Consider the following 26,019-nt stretch of genomic DNA (forward strand, 5'->3'; position numbering starts at 1 on the left):
GCTGCTGGTCCCTGTTCCTGGTGGGAGCCCCAACAGGCTCAGCCCTTCTCTCCCGAGGGCAGGGCTTCTCTGGTTCCTGCGTGAGATGCTCCCTCCCCGCTGGTTTTGCCGTCCCACGTGCCCGGTGGGAAGCCTCTTTCTCCAGGAGCGCCTTTCCCGCACTCTTTCTGCTTTTCAGACCCCCCCCCCCCCATTCGGGTGCGAGTCTCTTTCGGGGGCGCGCCTTCTCTCCCCGGCCGCCGCCCGCGCCTGGCGTGGGGCGCCCCCTCTCCCCGCGAGGGCGGGAGCCAGAACAGTGTCGCCGGCCGCCTGCAGGTGTCTCCCCACGGAGGGGCGCGCGTCCCTGCGCCGTGGCCGCTGCCAGGCGCCAGCGGCTCCTCTCCGAGGTGCACTCGCGCTCCGGGCTCCGGGCGCGCCGGAGCCGCTCCGCCGCCTCTGCCCGCCCCCCACGCCCCTTGCGCGCCGCGCCCCCACCCCCGGGGGTGCTGGTGGTCATGGGCTCGCGCCGCGTCCGCCGCCGCCCATTGAAGGCGCCCGAGCCCCGGGGCGCGGCGGGCAGCGGCCGCTGACGCGGGGCGCCGGCTGCCAACTTCGCGCGCGGAGCTCCCCGGCGGCGCGGGCGGCATGAAGACGAGCCGCCGCGGCCGAGCGCTCCTGGCCGTGGCCCTGAACCTGCTGGCTCTGCTCTTCGCCACCACCGCCTTCCTCACCACGCACTGGTGCCAGGGCACGCAGCGGGTGCCCAAGCCGGGCTGCGGCCAGGGCGGGCGCGCCAACTGCCCCAACTCGGGCGCCAACGCCACGGCCAACGGCACCGCCGCCCCCGCCGCTGCTGCTGCCGCCGCCGCCGCCGCCGCGGGGAACGGCCCCCCCGGCGGCGCGCTCTACAGCTGGGAGACGGGCGACGACCGCTTCCTCTTCAGGAATTTCCACACCGGCATTTGGTACTCGTGTGAGGAGGAGCTCGGCGGGCTTGGTGAGTGAGCGGCGGCGCTGGCGGGCTCGGCTCCCGGCTCCCCCGGAACGCGCGGCCCCGGCGCCGGAGCCCCAAACCTGCGCTCCCTCCGCGCACCCAGGCTGGGGGGCCTGAGGCGCCGCCAGGACGCCGTGCCCCGCGCGCCGCGGGCTCGGCCGAAGGTTCCGGGGCGGGGAGTGCGGTGGGCACGTCCGGGGCGGGGGTGCGGGGTACGATGCGGGGCGTTCGGGACGCTCGGCCCTTTCTGGGTCCGGGCAGAGCGCCGGCCCCTTCCGAGCGCCGGGCGCCTTTGGGGACGTCGCCGCGCCTCGGGGAGGCGCGTCTCTCGGCTCCCGCCCCGGCCGCCGGCCGGAGGGGCGCGCGTTCCTTTCTGCGCCCGAACTCTATGCTCTATGCTCTCCCCTTCCTCCTCTTTCTTTTGCGGGGGGCCCTGGAGGCGCCCATCCTTCCCGTCCCGCCTGGGGGTGGTGGTGGAGGACTGTGGCTATCAGCTTCCCCTCCCGCCGAAGATTCCCAGAGCCAGGCGCCGAGGGGGTCATTCTTCCACCCCCATCTCCGGTGTGCACTAAACCGCTCCCAGGCCGGGCTCGGGCGGCACGGGAGTGAGGAGTGGGGACAGTGCCGTGGGTTCCCGCCGGGGAACCCTTCGCGTCCTGGTCCCCGCGGGGGAGAGGATGCGGCGGGTAGGAGAGGAGGCAGGCGGGAAAGCGGGACGGCTCAGCCAGGCTCCGATCAGAATTGGGCGAGGGGGGGCACTTTTCAGAAGACAGATCATACAGTTCCCTTGGCCTCGCACCCCTTCCTGGACTCGCCCGGAGGCAGCCAGGGCCGGAGTGAGCGTCGCTGAGGCAGGCAGTGAAGCTAGGGCAGGGCTCAGGGGAGAGCTGCCTGACAGGGGTTGTGCCAGATGCTGGGGGTGCTGGTCCAGACCCCTGGTACCTCCCAGACCATGTTGCTCCAAGTCCAGGTGTGGGGACCCTCTTGAGTGAATTGACCTCTTTCCCCAAGGTTAAAACTCTTCCGCTGGTTCCTAGCGGTTGGAAGTCAACATGGGCTGTGTATCCTTACATGCAGACCAGAGTGGCAGCAGCTGCTAGTTTGCTGCCAACAAGCCTTTGGCCTAACTGATTTAAAGGACAGAGAGGTGTGAAATAAACCCAGGGAGGCTCTGCCTCTGCCTGGAATGTCCTTCCCACTTCTTCCCTGTCTGGATCCTCCAAGGGGACTTCGGGACCCACCTTCCCAGGCTGGACCCCCTGGAGAGGAGACCTCCCTACCCACCTCTAGAGGCAGGGTCTTTGTATCACATCAGCCCCTCCTTTGTCCCCCTCAGCACACTTGGCACCACCTGAAATTTTCTGGGGGCATGCCTTTGGTCACCAGCTTCTTCTCCCCTGTCCCCATAGTCTGCCACTCTATGAGGGCAGGGCCCCAGCCATCTTGTTTGGGGCCACCCCCAGCCTCTGGGTAGTGCCTCGTGCGTATAAGGTCTTCAGTACCTATTTGCAGGGTACATGTTGGGTGAGACCTCGGGACCACGCATCAGATGTTTCCTGGGGCACTGCCTGCTCTGTCTTGCCTCTGGAGGTGCCCCACTGAACTTTTCTGGGACCACCTGCTTGATGCTGGCTGCTCACCACAGATACTCCGAATAGGGTCCCACCCCGACCAGTTTCACCGCATCGGATTTACATCTGGTGGTGCCCTCGGGACTTGAACTTTGATCCTGGAATATAATAATAATAATAATAAACCTTAAAGACATCTTGGCTTAAAATTCCCTGCTTTCCACTCAGCCCACTCCTCTCCCACAGAGGCCTCGGAATGCCTTGTCCTGGGAAATACCTGCATCCTTTGGGGGTAGAGGTCCCCACATATCACCCCCACCTCGCACCAAGTTTCTCCTTCATGTAAAGACACCTGCTCCTTCCAAGGCTGCATCTCCGGCAGCAGACATGTCCTCTCTCTGCTCCATGGAGCACCCTGGCCCTCCCCGGCCAGCTGAGCCTCTCAACTGTTGGAAGTCTCTCCCGGCCTCTTCCTGAAGGTCATGCCTCCAGCTTGTGCCGTGGTTTCCCTGTAGCTCATCCAGGACTTGACACAGGATGTTTGAACCTGCGCGTTAAAAAAAAACTATGAATTGGAAACATTTAAGAACCATGATAGCTCACGTTTATTGAGCCTTTAATGTGTACCAGGCGTTGTTAGAAAGTCTCACGCGCCGGAGCTTGCTGAATCCTTGCCAACCCCGTTGCAGCGGGCACGTCTCTGGTGCCCATTTTTCAGATGAGGAATTTGAAGCTCAGAGAGGTTTTCATCTGGGCTCGCAGCCGATGAGGGGGCCTGAATTGTTTTCTTGGGGGCACAAAGGAATCAAAGGGAAGTGATGAGGAGAGAGAATGGTACAGGTGGGGGTTGGAGAGTGAGGAGGTTTGTGGGGGGGGGTGCTCAGCCTAAGCCCCTCAGCCCCAGTCCTTTGCGCATAGACATGTGGCTAGTTAGTTTGTTGGGTCAATAAAACAAACCCACATTTTTCTCTTGATCACCGTGGGCTAGAGATCGCCCCTCCCAGCAGATCACAATTTTCCTCCCCGGGAGCTTGGAAAATAGTTATCAGCCTGTCAGTGCTGCTGAGAAATTGGGGAAATCTGAGCCAGCTTTGGAGGCTTTCCTGGGCCGCTCCTATGGTGCCCAAATCCTGCCCCTCCACCGTCGCGGTACTGAAAGGGTGTCAGGAGGTACCTGGCCTCAAACTTTTGTTGCTATGACAACCCTTCTTCTGGGTTCTGCGACCATTTTAAAATTTATTTTTCCCTTGAAGAGGAAGAAAAACACCCCAACACATCCCCCCGACAAAATCCTGCCTGCCTCCCACGCCCCCACCCCTTCCCTGCCCCCCAACAAAATCCTGCCCCCCCCCATGGAGGACCAACTTCCTTCCTTCTCGCCCAGGAAACTCCAGCGAAGGCGGCTTTCTTCCTTTCTCTGCATTTTATGTTCTCTCCCATGAAAATACCAACCACAAAATCCTCACCTCTCTGTGAGAAGCAGCTGCTAAATATTCCTTCCTCTCAAAGGCCCGATCGGTAATTTCTTTCTGGGCTCCAAAGGAAAAAAAAAAAAAAAAAAAAAAAAAAAAAAAAAAACCACTCACCCCACTCTGGGCAGCCACCGGGAAATCTAATAAGCCCTTTTTCCCACACTAGACATCTACAGCGTTCACAAAGAAAACTCCAGCCTGTCCTAAACAGACACAATTTCCCCAGACCCGGCACAAAGAAAGCTTTTCTCCTTCCTCCGAGACGGGCGCGTCCACCTCCTTCAACAAACAGAAGGGGAAGCGTGGCCTTGACACGCAATTACCCTAAGTCCTTCACGCAGATTGGATTTCTCTCCTGGATTAGATGCTCTGGAAGGGTGGGCCTGGGTGCAGACGCAGGCCTTGGGGCGGGAGGGGCAGCTAGAAAAGACGTGGTGGAGTCTTGAGTGGAAGTCTGGAGGTGGGCGAGAGGCGGTGGCAGGCAGGTGGCTGGGTTACCTGGGAGCACAGGTGATGATGGCCTTCATCTCAGAGAGTGGGCGTTTGAGCCTCAGGACGACGCTGGAGGAGGGAGGGGGTAGCCGGGTCCAGGAGGGCTTGCGAGGGTGGGGGGATCGGGGTGGCCAGAGAGAAGGGAAGAGGCAGCTGGGTGCTTGGTGTCCTGATGCTAGACCCATTCTCTCCTATAAGGGGTGGGACAGGGCCCGCTGTCTCTTGTGAAGGATCCACATCGCTCGCCTCTTTTTAGCAGTGTGGTCTGGGCAAAAGCCTCAGTGTGCTGCCCTCTGGAATCGGGTTATGGGACTCAGAGCAGCTAAGCACCTGCTCAAGGTGCAAGGGTTCCGTGAAACAGGACACGGAAAGAGCTGGGCACCTGCTGGGTGTGTGCCTGGTCCCCTCCGTGCTGCTGGCTGGTCTGAGCCACCCCCATCTTCCTTTTGGACTTGTGCAGCCCCCACTCCTGCCATCCCTTCTCCAACCTGCATCTGAGTCGTAGTCAGATCCTGTCCCTTCTTGGCACAGTCCCCACCCCCCTTTCCCTTAGAGTGAAAGCCACGTTGTGCTATATGGCCTCTCTGGCATCCTCTCTTTGTCCGGCCGGGTCACTGACTTCTGCCACGCTGGCTCCTGATGCTAGGCACCCTTGGCCTCAGGGCCTTTGCACTGGTCCTTCCCTCTGCCTGGGATGCTCTTCCTCCTGGATCACTGCAAGACTATTTCTGGGCGTTCCCGCTGTGGCACAGTGGGATGGGTGGCGTCTAACTGCAGCTCAGATCTGATCCCTGGTCTGGGAACTCCATATGCCTTGGGGCAGCCAAAAAAAAAAACAAAAAAAAAAAGCGACTTCCCGTAGTGGCTCAGTGGTTAAGAAATCCAATTAGGAAGGCTGAGGTTGCAGGTTCAATCCCTGGCCTCGCTCAGTGAGTTAAGCATCCAGCGTAGTTAGCTGTGGTGAGGCTGGCAGCTGTCATTCCGATTGGACCCCTAGCCTGGGAACCTCCATATGCCTCAGGTGCAGCTGTAGAAAAGACAAAAAAAAAAAAAAAAAAAAAAAAAGAAAAGAAAAGAGACTTTTCCCGGACCTGTCTTTAAGTCAGCTCTCTCCCAGCACCCACTTCAACATTGATCTCCCCACACACTTCCGGCTTGCCTTTCCTTCTAGCACGTGCCACCATTGACTTTCCCTTGGTGTCACTTGTTTGTTTTGTGTGTGGTCCGCCAGCTCTGTGAAGGTGGGGGTTGAGTTTATCTGTGTTGCTCCCGGCTGGCTCCTCAGTGCTCAGGATGCTGGCACATAGTAGGTGTTCAGCCAACATTTGGGATGGATGTTGGTTGTTAGGCCTGTTGTTCCTTTTTTTTGGTCTTTTGTCTTTTTTGCTTCTGCTGCACCCACCTCTCCTTAAACACACACACACACAGAGTCTTTTTTTTTTTTTTTTTGGGGCCGCACCTGCTGCATATGGAGGTTCCCAGGCTAGAGGTCCAATCGTCTACACCACAGCCACAGCAATGCCAGATCCTTAACCCCCTGAGCGAGGCCAGGGATTGAACCTGCATCCTCATGGATACTAGTCAGATTTATTTCCACTGAGCCAGGACGGGAACTCCCACCCGACCCCTACATGAGTGAGTGTGGAGCAGGCTGTTACCCCTTAGGAGGAGAAAGCCCCCTACTGCCCCCATGCCTTTCATGCTTCTTCATTTCTGCAGAAAACTCCAGCTCTTCTATCTGCCCCTTACATTCTGCTGCTACATTTTCACAACTGTGAGGACACGTGTGATGTCCCCGGCCTGGAGGCTTCTGGTGCTTGGGAATATGATGGTGTAACATCAGATGGGCCAGGAACAAGCACTGGGTGAGGACTTGGACTTTGAAAGGTGTGGCTTGAACCTTGACAAGTGTTATTTCCTTTCATTCCCATAACTAACCCATGAGGTAGGAGCTGTGGTTACACCCATTTTCCGGATGAGGAAACTGAGGCCCAGAGAGGTGAAGTGACTTATGCAAGGTCACACAGCTTTCAAGTGGTCATGCTGCAATACGCAGAAGGCTCCAGAGCCTGGCTCTTGCCTGCCGGTCTGTGCTGCACCCTGTTCCCCCCAGCTCAGTTCACGCAGGCTCGCTGGGTTCCTCCAATAGGCCTCACTGCAGAGAGCGCTGTACTGGGAGGCATGAGCCCCTGCTTCAAGTCTAGCTTCCAGGGCCAACTTACTGAATGACTTTGGATAAGTCGCACTCCCTTTCTCTTTGGCCTTTTCCTTATGTATCAAATGAGGATTTAAGGAGTTCCTGTTGTGGCTCAGTGGGTTAAGAACCTGACAGTGTCTGTGAGGATGCAGGTTCAATCCCTGGCCTCGATCAGTGGGTGAAGGATCTGATGTTGCTTTAAGCTGCAGTGTAGGTCACAGATGCAGCTTGGATCTGGTGTTGCCATGGCTGTGATATAGGCTGGCAGCTGCAGTTCTGATTTGACCGCTAGCCTGGGAATGTTCATGTGCCCTGGGTGCAGCTGTAAAAAGAAAAAAAAAAAAATAAAATGAAGGATTGATTATGTTTTTTGTCTGGATGATGGAAGCAGCAGAACAGCCCATGGTTATAGACCTTTTGGTCAGACAGTCCAGGCTCCAGCCCCCATGCCACTACTCACCTGCTGTGTGGCCTCTGGTAGGGGCTTGCCCTCTCTGGGCCTCCATGTCCTTGGCTGGGACTAGAGGATGATTTTATCTGCCTCAAGACAAATCCTTGGAGTTAAAGCAGATAATGTGGGTGCTTGGCTGCTACACAGCGAGCTGGTGGTGATCTGACCTTGCATCAGAAGCTACAGACCCACCGTCTGTGGGTCAGACTTGAACTGTCTTTTTTGTTTGGCCCTTCAGTGTTTTCAGCATCTTTGAAAAAGTTGACAATATTTGAAAATTGAGACACTTCACAGAAACATCTGGATTCATGGCCTTTCTCAAAAACGTGGCAGATGCATGTGCGCTGGGCCCAGGGTCCTGTAGGAGTGGCAGTTGTCCCTTCTGGGGGTCTACCGTCCACCACCACCCATCCAGCTCCTCGTCGTTGAGGTGACTTGCCACCTTCCAGGGGCTCAGGCATCCTTGGGGTCCCTACATCCCCCATCTCCTCCACTGGCGAATCCTGCTAGCTTTTCATTCAGAATCCAGCCCCAGGAGTTCCTGTTGAGGCTTAGTGGTAACGAACTCGACTAGCATCCATGAGGATGTAGGTTTGATCCCCGGCCTTGCTCAGTGGGTTAAGGATCCAGCGAACTGGGTGTAGGTTGCAGACGTGGCTCGGATCCTGCATTGCTGTGGCTGCGATGTAGACTGGCAGCTGCAGCTCCGATTCGACCTCTAGCCTGGGAACATCCCTAAAATGCAAAAAAAAAAAAAAAAAAAAAGAATCCAGCCCCAGCCCGACCATGTCCTACCAGCTTTGGCCGGGCTCCTGGTACCTCTTCTCTGGACCAGGGCTCCTTGCTCCTGCCCTCGGCCCCCACCATCTGCTCTCCATCCAGCAACCAGAGGAATCCTGTTAAATCCGAGTCAGATCACTTCCCTCCTCTGCGCAGGGCCTTCCTATGCAGCCAGACATCCTCCAAAGCCTGTGGGCCCTTTGAAATTTGTCCCTGTTGCCTCTGACTATCTCCCCACCCCATCACTCTCTCCCAGCCATACCAGCCTCCTTGCTGGGCCTGGACTGGGCCAAGACTCTGCTGCAGTAGAAGGGTCAGTGTGTGTGTGTGTGTGTGTGTGTGTGTGTGTGTGTGTGTGTGTGTGTGTGTGCACGTGCATGTGTATAGGGGGAGGTGACAGGCAGAGGTCCTCCTGGCCTCCTGGCAGATAAGGATCACCCCACGGCCCCCCCGGGCCTGTTCCAGAAGGTGGAGTCTGGGGCTCCAGGACTCCTCAGGTCCTGGTCAGCGGTGAGGGGTGGCCCGAAGAGTGGAGGCCTGGGCGGGCTCTCGGGAGCTTGAGGAAGATGGGGTCTGGCTGGGGACATGGATGAAGACAGGGGTTTAGGACAGAGCAGCAGGAGTTTTTCCTCTTCTGAGTTGTCAGTGGAAACGTGGTTCTCAGTTTCCCCATCTGACTAGTGGGGTAATAGTCCTGAGGTCTTAGGCTCCGTCTTGTGCTAAAATCCACTCTAACGGGGAGGCCAGAATCGCTGTCTAAAACGGAATATGGCAGCACTGAATCATTGGATCCCAGCTGGGCGGTGAGGTCAGCGAACTCTGAGAGGTGGCCTGGCTCCCAAATGTCCAACCTGAGGCCACCTTCTTGTCACTTTCAGACAACTCAGCTGCAGGGTCCCCTCCCGGAGGCTGTCCCCTTCCTGCTGGTGGGCACCAGCAGGGGTGTGTCTACTTCCTGAGTCAGAATTAGAGACTGGGGCAGGGGCAGTAGCTGTGGGGAGCATCCCAGCATCCCAGCATCCCAGGGAAAGGCTGAGATTAGACAGAGGAGCCAGAAAGGGAGGTGACGAAAGTCAGAGAGAGGGAGTTCCCATTGTGGCTCAGCAGGTTAAGAACCTGACATGGTATCCATGAGGATGTGGGTTCAATCCCTGGCCCCATTCAGTGGGTTAAGGATCTGGCATTGCTGTGGCTATGGTGTAGGCTGGTAGCTGCAGCTTGGATTTGACCCCTAGCCTTGGAGTTTCCATATACTGCAGGTGTGGCCCTAAAAAAAATTTAAATAAAATTTTAAAAAAGAAAGGGAGACACACAAAAGTCAGGGGTGGGAGAGGGAAGGGGTGGAGAGAGACAGAGGCAGAGAGGGACATGGAGAGTCAGACACAGGGACACACACACTGGTGGAGAGAAACAAAGAACCAGGAGGGGACACACCACACACACACACACACACACACACACACAAGGCAGAGCAGGCCTGAGAAGCTGGGAGGGGAGGCGAATGAGGGGAGCCTGAAATAGCCCAGGGGAGGCGGGAAGAGCACATATGGCCTCTTCTTGCTGCTCTTTTCCAGGGGGGCTGAGGCCAGGCCAGGAGGAGGGGGCTCAGAGGTGGGCTCGTCAGGTGGGGAAGGCAGGGCAGCCAGGCCCCGCCCACGGCCCCGCCCCGGCCCCGCCCCCCGCTCTCCAGCCCTCCCTTGCTGGTGGGAGTGGGAGGGCTTGGCGTTTTTTTTTGGAGTGTTGGGGGGGGCTTCTGCCCATCACGGCTCTCTAGCCCCTCTCCAGACTGTCTCAAGTCAATAATAATAATAACCAGTGATGACTCACGTATGGGAATAATAAAAACATCTTAGCAAAACTAGGGTATTTTTATTAGTCATTCACAGCCTATGTAAACTCAGTATGTGGGAGGCAGCTTCTCCGCAAGTCAACTGGGTCTGTGCTTTTGTCGCCTGGGCTTGAGGACACACTTGTGGAGCCTTCCCCTCCGTCTTTGTCCGTTTATACCCCCCTTGTTTCCCTCTGGGCTCCTCTCCCCCCTGCTTTCTCTATTGGAGGGTCCGACTCTGAAAGAACTCGCGTCTGTCCTTCCCGCGCTCTCGGCTGCCAGCTTTGTCCCCTGGTGCCCCACTCTGCCGAACCCCACCTCTCGAAAAATCTGGGTGGTCCTGCAAGAGGCATGCAGGGAGGAAGAGCCTCCCCAGACATAGTCCGGGCAGGGGAGGGGAGCGCGGGGAGGGGAGACATGTCTCAGTGACTTTACTCAGTTGATACCTCTGCTTGGAGGTCTGACCAGCATCTCGGATGAACAAGCCCCCAACCCCTCATCGGCGGAGATAGGCTGGGTCACGGTGACTCCTCCACCTGCAAATCTAGGAGGGTTTAAACCCCCTGGGGCTCTGTTCCATGTGGTCCCTGTCTGGGACCTGGTGAAAGAGGCTCTGTCTCTGGTTCTGTGGCTGCAGAAGCAGGAAAAGGGGGATGCGTTTCTACCCAGAAGTGGCTATGCCATTGGGCTTGCATTTCACCGGCCAAAGCACATTGCACCGTCATAGCCCACTGGGCTGGGAAGATTGGTGGCAGCAGGAATGACTGCCACACCTGCCCCTCTTAGCTCCATTGCAACGAACCATAAAGGACAGCACCCTCTTTCCAGCTGCCCAGGCAAAACCTCAGAGTCGTCTTTAACGCCCCCACCCCATACACCCATGCCCACCTTTGCGCCCTCTCCCCACACCATCAGCACATCCTCTTGGCTTAAAAGAAAAAAAACAATCCAGAGTCCAACCATTTCTCTCCCTCTCCTCTGTCACCCTGATCTGAGCCAGCCCCATCTCTTGCCTGGACGACTCCAGCACCCCCTCACTGGTCTTTCTGCTGAGGGACCCTACCGAACATCAGATAACATCCTTTGATGGCTCTCATCTCACTTGGGTAAAGCCAGGGTCCTCCCAGGGCCCTCGAGACCTGAAGAATGGGTCCCTGTCGTCCCTCTGCTTCATCTCCCTCTATACTCTTTCTCACCTCCTCTGCCCCAGCCCCACCATCTGGGCTTTTGCACGGATGCCCCAGGTATGTTCCTGCCTCAGGGCCTTTGCACTTGCAGTTCCCTCAGCCTGGATACTCTTCTCTCAGATTTCCACTCCCTCCCTTTCATTAAATGCCTCCTTTTGTGCAAGATCTGTTTCGAATGGCAATTACCCCCCTCCCCACCGAGCGCACCCTCTTCCACCGCTCAACTTAATTTTTTTTCATTAACCATCCCCGCCCCCGGTGATAGTCTTTCAGCTGATGGATCTACCTCAAATGCCCCAGGGATATATACCATAATTTGAGAACCACTATCTGCTCAACTCTGATATATGGACAAAGACACTCAGGTCTCTGGCGGGGGGGGGGAACAGAACTCCAGTAAACCACACCCATCACTGGCAGAGCTGGCGCTCTGTCCTGGACTGTGTCCCCTCAGCTCTGGCTTCTAGTTGCTGGTCCTTGATTATCCCTTGAAGATCCATAAGACCTTGACCTCTGGTTTCAGGACTTTTGCTCTATTTGTCAGAAGAGTGGTTATTTAAAAAAAAAAAAAAAGGCTCTCCCCAGCCTTCCAGAGTCACATTTGCTGAGACTGGTAGGAAGACGGCAGACTTCAGGTTCTCATTCATTCTTTTATTCATGTTCATGAACACCTACTATGTGCCAGCTTTTGTCTGGGTGCAGGGATTATGGCAGGAAACAATACAGATGCGTTTGTTGTTGTTGTTGTTGTTTGTTTTTTAAGGCTCTACCCATGGCATGTGGAAATTCCCAGGCCAGACGTCAAACCAGAGCTGCAGCCGCCAGCCTACACCACAGCCACAGCAACGCGGGATCCAAGCTGCATCTGGAACCTACACCACAGCTCGCGGCAGCACCAGATCCCCAACCCACTGAATGAGGCCAGGGGTTGAACCTGCATCCTCAAGGATCTTAGTCGGGATGGTTAACCGCTGAGGCACAAAGGGAACTCCCAGATGAGGTTTTTAACTCGTGGAGCTTACATTCTAGAGCAGGAAGAGAGACAGTAAGCTGTTGTTTATGTATGTGTGCATTTCACTTTTACTGAGTACCCATCGAGGCCACTGCGGCATCATTGGTGAACAAAACAGACAAGGGCCCTGTCTTCATGATCTGGTGTTCTGGAGGGCATGGACTATGGACAATGGGCTTATCACTCATCTGGCTCATGCATCACCAGAGTCAGGCCAGAATGACCCTGGAGACTCAGGGGTCAAGGAAGCAATTGGACTGCCTTTGGAGGTGAAGGCTAATAGGCCCCTCACTGCTTCCCTGTGTGCTCTTGCTTCCATCAGCCAGTCACATCTCCATGACTCCTCAAGCCTATTGTATATATATTTTTTATTGAGGTATAGTCGCAAGTTCCCATGGTGGCTCAGTGGTTAATGAACCTGACTAGTATCCATGAGGACTTGAGTTCGATCCCTGGCCGTGCTCAGTGGGTTAAGGATCCAGCGTTGCTGTGAGCTATGGTGTAGGTCACAGATGTGGCTTGGATCCCGCATTGCTGTGGCTGTGGCTGTGCTGGTGGCTATAGTTCCAATTTGACCCCTAGCCTGGGAACTTCCGTATGCGGCGGGTGTGGCCCTCAAAAGACAAAAAAAAAAAAAAAAAAAAAAAAAAAAATTTGAGGTATAGTTGATTTACAGTGTTCTGTTAGTTTCTGGTGTACACCAAAGTGATTCAGTTGTTTTCTTTTTCAGATTCTTTTCCATTATAGATTATTACAAGATACTGAATATAGTATACAGCAGGTCCTTGTTTATCTATTTTATATATAATAATGTATCTCTGTTAGTCCCAAACTCCTAATTTTTCTCTCCCCTGCCTTTCTCCTTTGATAACTTGTTTGTTTTCTATGTCTGAAAGCCTGTTTCTGTTTTGTAAATAATTTCATTTGTATCATTTTTTTAGATCCCATATATAAGTGATATCATAGGATATTTGTCTTTCTCTGTCTGATTTACTTCACTTAGTATGATCATCTCTAAGTCCAACCATGTTGTTGCAAATGGCATTAGTTCATGCTTTTTTATGACTGAGTAATATTCCACATCTTCTTTATCCATTCCTCCATTGTTGGACACTTAGGTTGCTTCTCAAACCTGTTCTCCATTCCCCCCCTAGTGGTGATGGAGCAGAATTCTGAGACCCTTGGTCATCTTCTTGTATATGAACCCTCCCCTGCCAGCCAAGTTGTTCTGACCCTGGAAATGTTTTCCAGAATAGTTATTTCCATCTTGAAAGATTTGTCCTCCTTTGTAATAAGAGGTTATTTGCAAAGATTTTCTGGAAGCAGTAAAAGCAGTAACGAAGTCTCTTGTCTTCTTTGGTCTTCATTCATTCATTTGTTCATTCATTCAGACATGTTCATGGAGCGCCTGCTCTGTGCAGGGTCCTCTCCTCCGTACCAGGAATATTTGGTGAACTTGACGAATCAAGTCCCTGCTTGCAAAAAGGTCACCTTCCAGTGGAGAGGGAGAAAATGAATAAGTTAAAAAGATAAATCGATAATTTCTTCAATCAATATAGACCTAAGTGCTATGGAGCAAGGTCATGAGGTAGGGTATGAAGGTGGAGTTCTTGACAGGGTGTTAGGGAAACTTCTTAGAAGAGGTGACATTTGAGCTGAGACCTGAATGACCAGGAAGAGGTGGCTGCACAGGGTTCTGGGGGTGGGGAGAACATTCTAGGCAGAATAAGTTCATCCTCAGTGATTCCTCACTTCTATTTTCTACTCCTGGAGTCAATTTTTCGTGAACTGGATTTTCTCCAAAAATAATTTATTCATGAAGAGATCTGAACTTATTTGCATAAAATTTGCCAAGTATTTTCTTATGATTAAAAGAAAAAGTCTCTCTTTGATTAGTTTCCCTTTGCGCTTCTAGTCCTGTGTATTTTTTCCTCTTTCTCTTGATTTATCTTGCTGAAATCTGCTGAGGGTGATGTGGATCTTGGTGAAAATTGCTTTATAGACCTTCCAGAAAGAGCAGACTAGTTTGAAATCTTTACATGGGATCTGAACTAAGATGTCACATCCTCAGGCTGGAGGCTCTGGTACTTTGTTCCAGAATTCTCCTTTGTTTCTGATCCATGTCTTGTTGGCTAGGCTGTTTTATTGCTCTCTTTTCTACCCCTCCCCTTTTTTTCAGAATCAGTACTCTTGTATTTATATATTCAGTTTGTTTAAATTTCCTAATGCATGATTAACTTCTTTTGGCTTACTTTTCTGAAGTTTGTTCTGTTAGCGTTTTCAAGTATGTGAGGTGAAAACTTTGTTTCCATGGTTTACCAAAAAAAGAATGCATTTAATGCTACGAGTTTGCCTCTGAGCACCACTTTGGTCGTGTCTTGTGAGTTTTAAAATGTAGTACCTTTTTGAAAATGGTTTTCTAAAAATTCTGAAATTACAGTTTTGTTTCTGGCAGTTCTGAGATTTCAGTTTTGTTTTTTTCATTAATCCAAGAATAATTTAGTTGGAGCATTAAAAATTCCCTGGCACAGTGCCTTACTTGTTTAAATTTTTTGCCATTAATTTCTAGTTTTACTGAATGTTAGAGGAGATGGCCTGTGAAATTCTGCTTCATTTGTTTTTTGGTAAATGTTTTATTTGAAAAAAGCAGGTAATTTCCCTGTATGGAAGGTAAAACAACTTTATAGAATTTAGAATTTCAAGGACGATTGTTATTTATTTCTCTTTGCTTTCTTTTCTTTTCTTTTTCTTTTTGCCTTTTCTAGGGCCACTCCTGTGGCATATGGAGATTCTCAGGCTAGGGGTCTAATCAGAGCTGTAGCCACCGGCCTACACCAGAGCCACAGCAATGAGGGATCTGAATCGCATCTGCAACCTACACCACAGCTCATGACAGCGCTGGATCCTTAACCCACTGAGCGAGGCCAGGGATAGAACCCCCAACCTCATGGTTCCTAGTCGGATTCATTAACCACTGCACCACAACAGGAACGCCTCTCTTTGCTTTCTTGATCTATCAAAAGTTAGATGAGGTAGGTCAAGTCTTTCTCTTCAATAGAATTTTTTTTTTCATTTTCACTGTGTTCCTGATAGGTTTTGTTTTTGTAAAGTTTGATTCTTTGTTATTCATCACAAAAAGATTCATGACGGTTATAGTTTCATTGTGAAACTGTGGGTTTTATCTTTTGTCAAGATAAAGTGACTGTTTTCTCCTAGTGAATGCTTTTTGCTTTGCATTCTGTTTTTTCATATTTTCGTATTGCTTATCCCAGCTTTCTTTTGTTTGTGTCCTCTTGATGGGTCTCTTTCTAGCTGTTTTATTTTACCTTTCTCATGTCTTTCTGCTAGGTGCATCTCTGCTAAGAACAGCAGGGGTAGATCCTGTCTTTTGGTGCAACCTGGGGGCTTTAACCAAATGACGTTTATGTCTGTAATCGGTACATTTGATCTCATGTCTCTCTTTTTGTTGAATGCTCCAATTCTTTTTTGCCCCCCATTTTTAAAAAGTTTTATGGACGCATAGGTCATTTATAATGTTGTGATGATTTCTGCTGTACAACAAAGTGATTCTATTCTGCATATACACACATCCATTCTCTTTCAGATTCTTTTCCCATATGGATGATAACAGACGGTTGGGTAGGGTTCCCTGGGCTATGTAGCAGGCCTGCTTTGGCCAGTCACTGCATAGAGCATGGTGTGAATGCTTCAAGTCTTTATTCCTCTTTCTTTCTTTTATTTTTTGGGGCCACACCCACGGCATGTGGAGGTTCCCAGGCGAGGGGTCCGATTGGCGCTGTAGCTGCTGCCTTACACCACAGCCACAGCAATGCGGGATCCAAGCTGTGTCTGTGACCTACACCACAGCTCCTGGCCATGCCGGACCCTCAACCCACTGAGTGAGGCCAAGGATTGAACCTGCGTCCTCTTGGATGCTAGTCAGATTCATTTCCGCTGAGCCACGATGGGAAGACCCCTTTTGCTTTAACCTTTTTTTGTTGTTATCTTTTGCCGTGTAGATTAGGTTGTGCTTCTTTTTTCTTTACTAATGATTTAACAAGCATACACACACTACTGTTAATTCTGTTGTTAACCCTGGGTTTTCGATTTCTCCAATAGCTCTGAAGAGCTGTTGTCAAATATTGTGCATCTTCCCTGGTCGGATGAGGAAATTCATTGCTCTTGAATTCTGGTTTTTACCCATATTTGTAATAATATTTGCAACTTGGTCCCTTGCACCTAACCTTGCAAGTAACCAATACCAGGACTCATTGCCAGTCCCTTTGGTTTACTTCTCTCCCGTTTTATTCATATCTTGCTTGGTTTTTTCTTCTTCTTCTTTTTCTTTTTATGGCTGTACCGGCGGCATAAGGAAGTTCCCAGGCTCGGGGTCGAACTGGAGCTGCAGCTGCAGGCCTACATCACAGCCACAGCAACACTGGATCTGAGCTACATCTGCAACCCATGCCACAGCTTGCAGCAATGCCAGATCCTTAACCTGCTGAGCGATGCCGAGGATTCACCCTGCATCCTCACAGAGACAGCAGTGGGCCCTTAACATGCTGAGCCACAGTGGGAACTCCCTCAGACCCTTCTTATGAGACTCTCTATCGGGAGCAAGCATTGGTTCCTTTTTTTTTTTTTCCGCTTTAGTCCATTTCAGGTGAGTTACCCTGGAATCCTGGCTTACAGGGTCACCTCCTTTTGGGATGGCTGCCCTAGCCCTCACCCATCCCTCTGGCTTGAAGCTCTGCTCCCCTCTATCCACAGGATCTGACACCCCCACTCCTAGAACAGAGCAGACCAGACCAGCCATGGCCACTGGCATCTTGCTTTCCAATCAGATTCTTTCTCGAGACCATGAGCCAAGAGCCATGATGAGGGGCTGGAACACCAATCATGGCAGCAGCAGAGCTCTGGCCTGGACATTGCAAACTGGCAGGACCAGGCTCTGTTTACCCCTTGTAAGCGTTGGCTTTTGGCCTGCAGAGTGCCCTGCATTATCAAACCTGCATCCTCATGGATACTAGCCAGGGTCTTAACCCACTGAACCACACGGGAACTCCTCTTGGTTGGCTTGGAATATGAGATAGGATGGTGTATGTTCTGGTCACCAGGTGTGTGCTGGAGCCTGTGCTAGATGCTGGGGTGCAACGGAGACAAGGCCAGCGAAGTAGGGTCCTGGCCTCCTGGAACTTTGAGTTGTATGCAGTCCCGGGAATATGGGTGTCTGCACCTGTGTGTGTGTGTGTGTGTGTGTGTGTGTGTGTGTGTGTGTGAGATCAGTACATAAAGGAGCTAACCCAGCTCCCTCTGAGGAGGGGCATCTAAGTGAGACTTGAAGGGGGAGAGTGAGCGGGCCCCAGGCAGGCAGAGGAAAGAGCAGTGCGGAGCCTTTGCAGAGGGACAGCGCTTGGTGCTGGAAGGATGGAGAGAAGATGGACGGGGCTGGAGGGTAGAGGGCTCGGGAGAGGGAGCAAAGTCAAGATCAGAGCTTTCTGCCCGGAGGGCTGCACTTTATCCTCACTGCACACGATCCACTTCTTAGCTCTTGTGTATTTAAGATGATCTCTCCGTGACCTTGAGATATGTATGACACCGTGGTGGGTATAGAAGCCATAGGCTAAAACCTTTCCCCTCAATATCCTGGGGACATCACGCCCTGTGTTTTCTGGCATCTTGTCTTGAGGAAGAGATACCTGAAGTCAGCCTAATTGTTTTTCCTTTGTAGGCAACTTGTTTTGTTTTTTCTTTAATTCTTGTATGATTTTTTCCCCCATTCATCTTCAAAATAGAACTTTTTATTTTTTGTCTTTTTTTTTAGGGCCTTATCTGAAGCAGCATAGATATCGTCAATTCCTACTCTGATAGTTCCAACATCCCTGCCTTTTTTTTTTTTTTTTTTTTTTTGGTCTTTTTAGGGCTGCACCTGCAGCACGTGGAAGTTCCCAGGCTAGGAGGCGAATTGGAGCTGTAGCTGCTGGCCTATGTTACAGCCACAACAGTGTCAGATCCGAGCTGCGTCTGTGACCTGCACCACAGCTCATAGTAATGCCAGATCCTTTAACCCACTGAGCAAGGCCAGGGATCGAACCCGAGTCCTCATGGATACTAGTTGGGTTTGTTACAGCTGAGCCACCACGGGAACTCCCATCCCTGCCATTTCTGAATCTGGTTCTGAGGCTTGCTCTGTCCCCTCAAATTGTTTTTTTTTGGAGGGGGCCTGCTAGTATGCTTCATAATTTCTTTCTTTCTTTCTTTTTTTAAATTGAAGCTTAGTTGATTTACAATGCTGTGTAGGTTTCTGGTGTACAGCGAAGTGATTCAGTTATATATATACACACACATATATGCATATTCTTTGCTGTTATGATTTATTATAAGATATTGGATATAGTTCCCTATGCTATACAGTAGGTCCTTTGTTGTTTGTCTGTTTTATATATAGTAGTTTGTATCTGCTAATTTATCCCCTAAACTCCCAATTTATCCCTCTCCCCCATCCCCTGCGGTAACCCTAAGTGTGTTTGCTATATCTGTGAGTCTGTTTCTGTTTTGTAAGTAAGTTCATTTGTATCATATTTTAGATTCCACATATAAGTGATGTCACGTGGTATTTGTCTTTGACTTACTTCACTTAGTATAATCATTTCTTAGTCCATTCAACTTGCTCCAAATGGCATTATTTCATTTTTAACGGCTGAGTAGTACTCCTCTGTGTGTAGGTGTGTGTGTGTGTGTGTGTGTGTGTGTGTGTGTGTGTGTGTGTGTGTGGTTTCACATCCTCTTTATCTATTTGTCTGTCGATGGACATGTAAGTTGCTTCCGTGTCTTGGCTGTTGTGAATAGTGCTGCAAGAAACATTGGGGTGCATGTATCTTTTCAAATTATAGTTTTCTCCAGATATATGCCTAAGAGTGGGATTGCTGAGTCCTATGGTACCTTGACCTGTAATTTTTTTTCTTGGCAGCCAGAATGAGATGCTGGGCAAAAGGAACTATGGGAAATAGCCTTTAGTAAAGTGGTGGTGATGCGTGGGGTTGGGACAAGCACTCAGTGGTCCTGTGACAGGTCTCAGCCTTTTAGTGAGTTTCCTAGGAGCTTCTCAGTCTCCTTTCTCATTAGGTGGCAAGGATGGCTGGTATTTCCCTTTCCCCAGGTCACTGAGGTGCTGATAACTCCCCCAGGTTAGGCTCTGGTTAACTAGTTCATCCTGAGGGCAGGCCTGACACTCACCATGAAGACCTGGAAAAATCCCAAAAGTGTGGGCCCCCCGATGCACTAGTCCCCCTGGGAGTTTCCACCTCTCAGACGTGTCCACACCAGCAGTTCATCAGTTGCAGCTCAGGTGCTTGGTTCCCACAGGGGCTTCTACTGCAGTGTGTTGTGTTTCTCTGAATCTGCCTGAATCTCCAGTTTGGGGATGGGCAGCTATTTGCCCTTGACCTCACTTCTCTCTCTCTCTCTCTTTTTTTTTTTTTTTTTTTTTTTTGTCTTTTTTGCCTTTTCTAGGGCCGCTCCCGTGATATACGGAGATTCCCAGGCTAGGGGAATCCACAACTCTTCTTAGATCTCAAAGAGAAGTGAGGTTGGAGTTCCTGTTGTGGCGCAGTGGAAACGAATCCAACTAGGAACCATGAGGTTGTGGGTTCAATCCCTGGCCTCCCGCAGTGGGTTAAGGATCTGGCATTGCCACGAGCTGTGGTGTAGGTGGCAGATGCAGCTCAGATCTGGCATTGCTCTGGCTGTGGTGTAGGCCAGCGGCTACATCTCCGATTCGACCCCTAGCCTGGGAACCTCCATACGCTGCAGGTGCAGCCCCAAAGAGACCAAACAAACAAACAAACAAAAAAACCCAAACAAACAAAAAACCCACAAGAAAACCTCCTCTTGGGAGTTCCCATCGTGGTACAGTGGAAACAAGCCCAACTCATATCCATGAGGTTGCGGGTTCGATCCCTGGCCTCTCTCAGTGGGTTAAGGATCTGGTGTTGCCATGAGCTGTGGTGTAGATCTCAGACGCAGCTCAGATCCTGAGTTGCCGTGGCTGTGGTGTAGGCCGGCAGCCACAGCTCCGATTCGACCCCTAGCCTGGGAACTTCCTTGGGTGTGGCCCTAAAAAGCAAGACAAAAAAGCGGGGAAAAAAAAAAAAAAAGAAACCCCAAAGCCAAAACATCTCTTCTTGGGAGTTCCCGCCGAGGTGCAGTGGTTTACAAATCCGACTACAGCAGCCTGGGTGCTACGGAAGCTTGGGTTCGATCCCTGGCCTGGCACAATGGATAAAAGGATCTGGCCATAAAAATATAAACAAACAAATATAAATAAATAAATAAAATTTGAAAAAACATCTCTTGCACGGTGGTGTAAGTTTCTGGAGCTCAGCATCAGTGCCACGCTGCAGTGTAAGTTCATTTTCTGTAGGGCTGAGTCTGCTCTTTGCTGCGTCCCAGGCGTATCAGGACTCTGCTTTTGCATTTTTAGTTCCTGAAAGTCCTGCCTTTCACCCCGACTGCCTTCCTGGCGGCTCTTCTGAACCAGATCTGTTGTCTTATTCCCCAATCTGTTGAGTCTCAGTTATAGCATTTCTATTTTCTTAGGCACACAAACAAATGCTTTCTTGAATTATCTTATATGAAGCACATTTCAAAGATGTGCTTCTGTTCCTCTTCTTAGGTTGTAGAATTATCTCCAGTGTCCTCTTTGTGGTCATTTTCCTTGTCTTTGGGACTGGAAAGTTCTCTCCAGGTCCAGCGTTTACTCCGAAATAGATTCTGTGGTTTCTCTTTGATCTGTCCCATGTTTCACCTGGTTGCTTTTAGACTCTTCCTCATGTGTCTTAAGTGAGACCAGTGGTTGGCATTTATATCACTAAGCCAATTCCTTTTTTTCCCTTTTTTCTAAAGGGCCGCACCTTCGGCACATGGAGGTTCCCAGGCTAGGGGTCCAATCAGAGCTACAGCTTCCAGCCTACACCAGAGCCACAGCAATGGTAGATCCAAGCCGTGTTTGCCACCTACACCACAGCTCATGGCAATGCCAGATCCTTAACCCACTGAGTGAGGTCAGGGATTGAACCCACATCCTCCTGGATACTAGTTGGATTTGTTTCCACTGTGCTACAATGGGAACTCCTCCCTAAGCATTTTTAAAATTTCATCTTTATTTATTTTTTTTAAATGATTTTTTATTTTTTTTCCCTTATGGTTGGTTTAGTGTTCTGTCAATTTTCTACTATACAGCTAGGTGATCCAGTCACACATGCACGTATGCATTCTTTTTCTCACATTATCAGGCTCCATCATAAGTAACTAGACATAGTTCCCAGTGCTATACAGCAGGATCAAATTGCTTACCCATTCCAAAGACAATTGTTTGCGTCTGTTAAACCCAAATTCCCAGTCCATCCCATGCCCTTCCATTCCCCCTCGGCAACCACAAGTCTGTTCTCCAAGTCCATGAGTTTCTTTTCTGTGGAAAGGTTCATTTATGCTGTATATTAGACTCCAAATATGTGACATCATATGGTATTTGTCTTTCTGACTTACTTCACTTAGTATAAGAATCTCTAGTTCTGTCCATGTCGTTGCAAAGGGCATTAGTTTGTTCTTTTTTTGGCTGAGTAGTATTCCATTGTGTATATATACCACATCTTCTTAATCCATTCATCTGTTGATGGACATTGAGGTTGTTTCCGTGTCTTGGCTACTGTGAATAGTGCTGCAATGAACATGTGGGTGCCTGTGTCTTTTTCAAGAAACGTTTTATCTGGATATATGCCCAAGAGTGGGATTGCTGGGTAATATGGTAGATCTATAGTTAGTTTTACTCCCTAAGCATTTTGATTGAAAGATGGGTGAGGGGACAAGTCATACATCTCTTGGCTGCCACTGGTCTTAACCCAGAAGCCCCACACCCTCTGTTGAGTGTAGGTTTTGATAAAGAGGAGGGGAAACTCCGTCTCTACTGGATTTAGAATAAGGAGATATGAATTGAAATTGTAGTCCAGTTATTCCTTCATTTACTCACTCGTTTCTTCCATGACCATTTATTAAGCTCTGAATGTATGCTAATAGATATATCAGGTGCTGGAGATAAAAGATGGCTAGCACTGGGTCTTTGTCCTGTGAGCAGTTCTCCCAAATATAAGCTCTGTGTGATCTTGAGTAAATTATTCAACGTAATGGTGCCTCAGAGTCTCTGTCGTGGCTCAGCGATTAATGAACCTGACTAGTATCCATGAGGTTGTGGGTTCGATCCCTGGCCTCATTCCGTGGGTTAAGGATCCAGCGCTGCGGTGAGCTGTGGTGTAGGTCACAGACGTGGCTCAGATCCCGGGTTGCTATGGCTATGGCTGTGGTCAGCAGCTACAGCTCTGACGCGACCCCTAGCCTGGGAACCTCCATAGGCTGCAGGCATGGCCCTAAAAAGACAAAAGACAGAAAAAAAAAACGGTGCCTCATTTTACCCATCAATGAAATGGCCACAAAAAAATCCAAACACACCTGAAGGGCTGTCGTAAGGTTGAGAGGACCCAGGAAAGATTGCTCCCATGGTGCTTGGCCCAGGCAGGTATGTGCTACTTTGAAGTCCCCAAAGAACACTTTGAATTTAGAGGTAGGGTCTGGGATGGGGACATTGTTGAGAAAAGAGAATTGGGTTAGATCCTAAATGGTTCCTAGACAAGTCAGGGCAGCCAGCCAGCACGACTCAGCCCCAGGCCATTTGCAGCAACACGGATAGAACTAGAGATTCTAGTAGCAGGGGAGGGTGGGAGGCCCTGGAGCTCCTTGCAAGCACTGCCTCCCCTCCACCCCCCGCCCCGCCACCTGCCTGCCTGCTTTCCAAAGCCCAGCAGAGAGAAGATTCTTTTTTTTTTTAATTAAAAAAATTTTTTTTTTCTGTTGTGCAGCATGGGGACCTAGTTACACATACATGTGTACATTCTTTTTCCTCCCGTTGTCGTGCTGCGTTGTAAGCATCTAGACAGAGTTCTCAATGCTACCCAGCAGAATCTCATTGTAAATCCATTCCAAGAGCAATAGTTTGCATCCGATCACCCCAAACTCCTCATCCCTCCCACTCCCTCCTTCCCACTTAATTCTGGGGCTGTGGGACTGTCTTCATCTCCTGGGTCCCACCCAACTGAAAGGGGTCTTTTCTTCTCCTCTTTTTTTTTTTAAATTTTTCTTTTTATGGCCGTGGCCTATGGAAGTTCCCAGGCTAGGGGTCGAATCGGAGCTGCAGCTGCTGGCCTGTGACACTGCCACAGCAATGCCAGAGTCGAGCCACATCTGCCACCTACACTGCAGCCTGCAACAAAGCTGGATCCTTAGAAAGGGGTCTCTTCTTAGTGTGTTGCAATGGCATCTATGCTTGAAATTGTATCCATTCATTTATTAGAAAAAATCGTAAGTACATGCTGTATGTCAGGCTGTTGTGTGTTTTGTTTTTTGTTTGGGGGGTTTGGTGGGGTGACGAAGAAGATACAGTAGTAAAAAAGACTTCGTCTCTACTCTTAGTAACTTTTGATTCTCTTTTAGGGGAATGATGAGGCATCAAATGAATAAATAGGATGGTTTCAGAGACTGAGAATTACAATGAAAGGCAGAAAAAAATAGTGATGGTTGGCCAGTCTTAAGACCAAAATGTCAAAAAGGAGCCTCCCAGGAGTTCCTGCTGTGGTGCAGTGGGTTAAGAATCCTGGAGTTCCCATTGTGGCTCAGTGGTTAATGACCCCGACTAGGGTCCATGAGGATTCAGGTTCGATCCTCAGCTTTGCTCAGTGGGTTAAGGATCCAGCGTTACCGTGAGCTGTGGTGTAGGTTGCAGACGAGGCTTGGATCCTGCGTTGCTGCGGCAGTGGTGTAGGCTGGCCGCAGTAGCTCCGATTGGGCCCCTAGCCTGGGAACCTCCATATGCTTTGGGTATGGCCCTAAAACGACAGGAAAAAAAAAAAAAAAAAAAAAAAAAAAGAACCCAACTGCAGTGGCTCAGGTTGCTGTGGAGGTGCAAGTTGGATCCCTGGTCTGAGAACTTCCATATGCCATGGTGTGGCCTTAAGAAAAGGCGGGGAGGGTGCCTCCCAGTGAAGATCTGGGAAAAGCAGAACAGGTAGGGGGAACAGCAAGTGCAAAGGCCCTGAGGTGAGAGCAAGGAACTCAAAAGAGGTGGGTATGGCTGGGAGTCCAGACAGGAGGCAGTTACTGTGGTTCATACAAGGTGGTAGATTGATCTGGGGTGGTGGGCCTGGGTGGAGATGGGAATTTAAAAAAGTTTTTTTGTGGTTATAGTTGATTTACAATGTTCTGTCAATTTCTGTGGGACAGCAAAGTGACGCAGTTACACATATACATCCATTCTTCTTTTTACCTTATCCTCCATCATGTTCCATCATGAGTGGTTGGATATAGTTCCCTGGTGGGAATTGTGTTGCAAGAAGAACCATCAGGACTTGATGGTGAGGCTAATGAAGGAAGGAGAAGAATCAGGAATGAGCCCTGGGTTTTTGGCCTGACCAACCGATGGTGCCCTTTCCTGAGATGGAGGAAAAGGTGGGCGAGGAAGATTCAGGAGAAAATCAGGAATTTGGGTTCTTGGTATATTAAGGTCTGCTGACAACTGACCTGCTGAGGACCAAGAACAGAAGTGCAGAATGGGTGGGTCACTTCTGCAGAGGGTTTCTCAACCTTGACACTGTTGACATTAAAAAAAAAAAATGTTATCCTAGGAGTTCCTGTCCTGGTGCGTCGGAAATGAATCCGACTAGGAACCGTGAGGTTGCAGGTTTGATTCCTGGCCTTGCTCAGTGGGTGAAGGATCTGGCATTGCCCTGAGCTGTGGTGTGGGTCACAGACACGCGTCTCGGATCTCGGAGTTGCTGTGGCTGTGGTGTAGGCTGGCAGCTGTAGCTCTGATCGGACCCCTAGCCTGGGAACCTCCATATGCTGTGGGTGCGGCCCTAAAAAGCAAAAAAAAAAAAAAATTGATTTACAATGTTCTGTCAATTTCTGCTATACAACGCAGTGACCCAGTCATACCTTTATATACATTTCTTATATACATTTTCCTCCATCATGTTCCATCACAAGTGATTAGATATAGTTAACCGTGTTATAGAGCAGAGATGCTGTTGACATTTTGGACTGGATCATTCTTTGTCGTAGGGTCGGGGGAGGGTGTCTTTGCTTTGCAGCGTGTTTAGAAGCCCTCACGGCCTCTACCAACGAGATTCTGGTCGTACCTGCCCCGGAGGGTGACAATCGGAATGTCTCCAGGCCTTGCCGAATGTCTTTCTATGGATCCAACAGAGCCTTGCGGGGGAGGATCAGTGAGATCATCTCCAGGCGTTGCCACATGTTGAGAAGGGTTGAGAAACCCTCTGCAGAACATGCCCACCCAGGAGTTCCCGTCGTGGGGCAGTGGTTAACAAATCCGACTAGAAACCATGAGGTTGTGGGTTCGATCCCTGGCCTTGCTCAGTGGGTGAAGGCTCCAGCGTTGCCATGAGCTGTGGTGTAGGTTGCAGATGCGGCTCGGATCCCGCATTGCTGTGGCCGTGGCGTAGGCCGGTGGCTACAGCTCCGATGAGACCCCTAGCCTGGGAACCTCCAGATGCCGCGGGAGCAGCCCTAGAAAACACAAAAAGACAAACAAAACAAAACACACACACACACAAAAACCCACCCATTCTCATCCCCTCAACTCCTGGTTGAGAACCAACATGAATTCTTCTCAGCGACATGGACCACTGTCATAGGAAGACGTGGAAAATGCCCAGCATAAGTGCTGGCACCACCCCTCCCTCCCCTGGGGTTGACATCTGTAATGCAGCCCATTCCTTTTTCCTACACATCTCGGATACTGCCTCAGAATCCTGCTTTATCAATGGGAAAAAAAAATTTTTTTTATTAGAGTGTAGTTGATTTACAGTGTTTTGCCAATTTCTGCTGTGCAGCACGGTGACCCAGTCATATATATATACACACACATATGTAGATTTATATACATACATTCTTTTTCTCATATTATCTTCCATCATGTTCTGTCCCAAGAGGT

General features: G+C 50.4%; 1 protein-coding gene across 6 annotated transcripts in view; it reads left to right on the top strand.

Moving 5' to 3' along the window:
- The first annotated feature begins 390 nt into the window (after positions 1-390).
- GSG1L (GSG1 like) overlaps positions 391-26,019 on the top strand; it is a 241,675-nt gene continuing 216,046 nt past the window's right edge. For all 6 annotated transcript variants that reach the window (XM_021086437.2, XM_021086439.2, XM_021086438.2 and 3 more), the window contains exon 1: positions 391-976. In XM_021086437.2, coding sequence (XP_020942096.2) covers positions 625-976 — 352 coding nt within the window. In that variant the 5' untranslated portion in view covers positions 391-624. The remainder of the gene's footprint in view (positions 977-26,019) is intronic.

This window comes from Sus scrofa, chromosome 3 (genome assembly GCF_054392235.1).
Source record: "Sus scrofa isolate SSC_HxYL_T2T_F1_AM1 chromosome 3, Sscrofa_HxYL_maternal_Yorkshire_Landrace_v2.0, whole genome shotgun sequence".
Taxonomy (NCBI): domain Eukaryota; kingdom Metazoa; phylum Chordata; class Mammalia; order Artiodactyla; family Suidae; genus Sus; species Sus scrofa.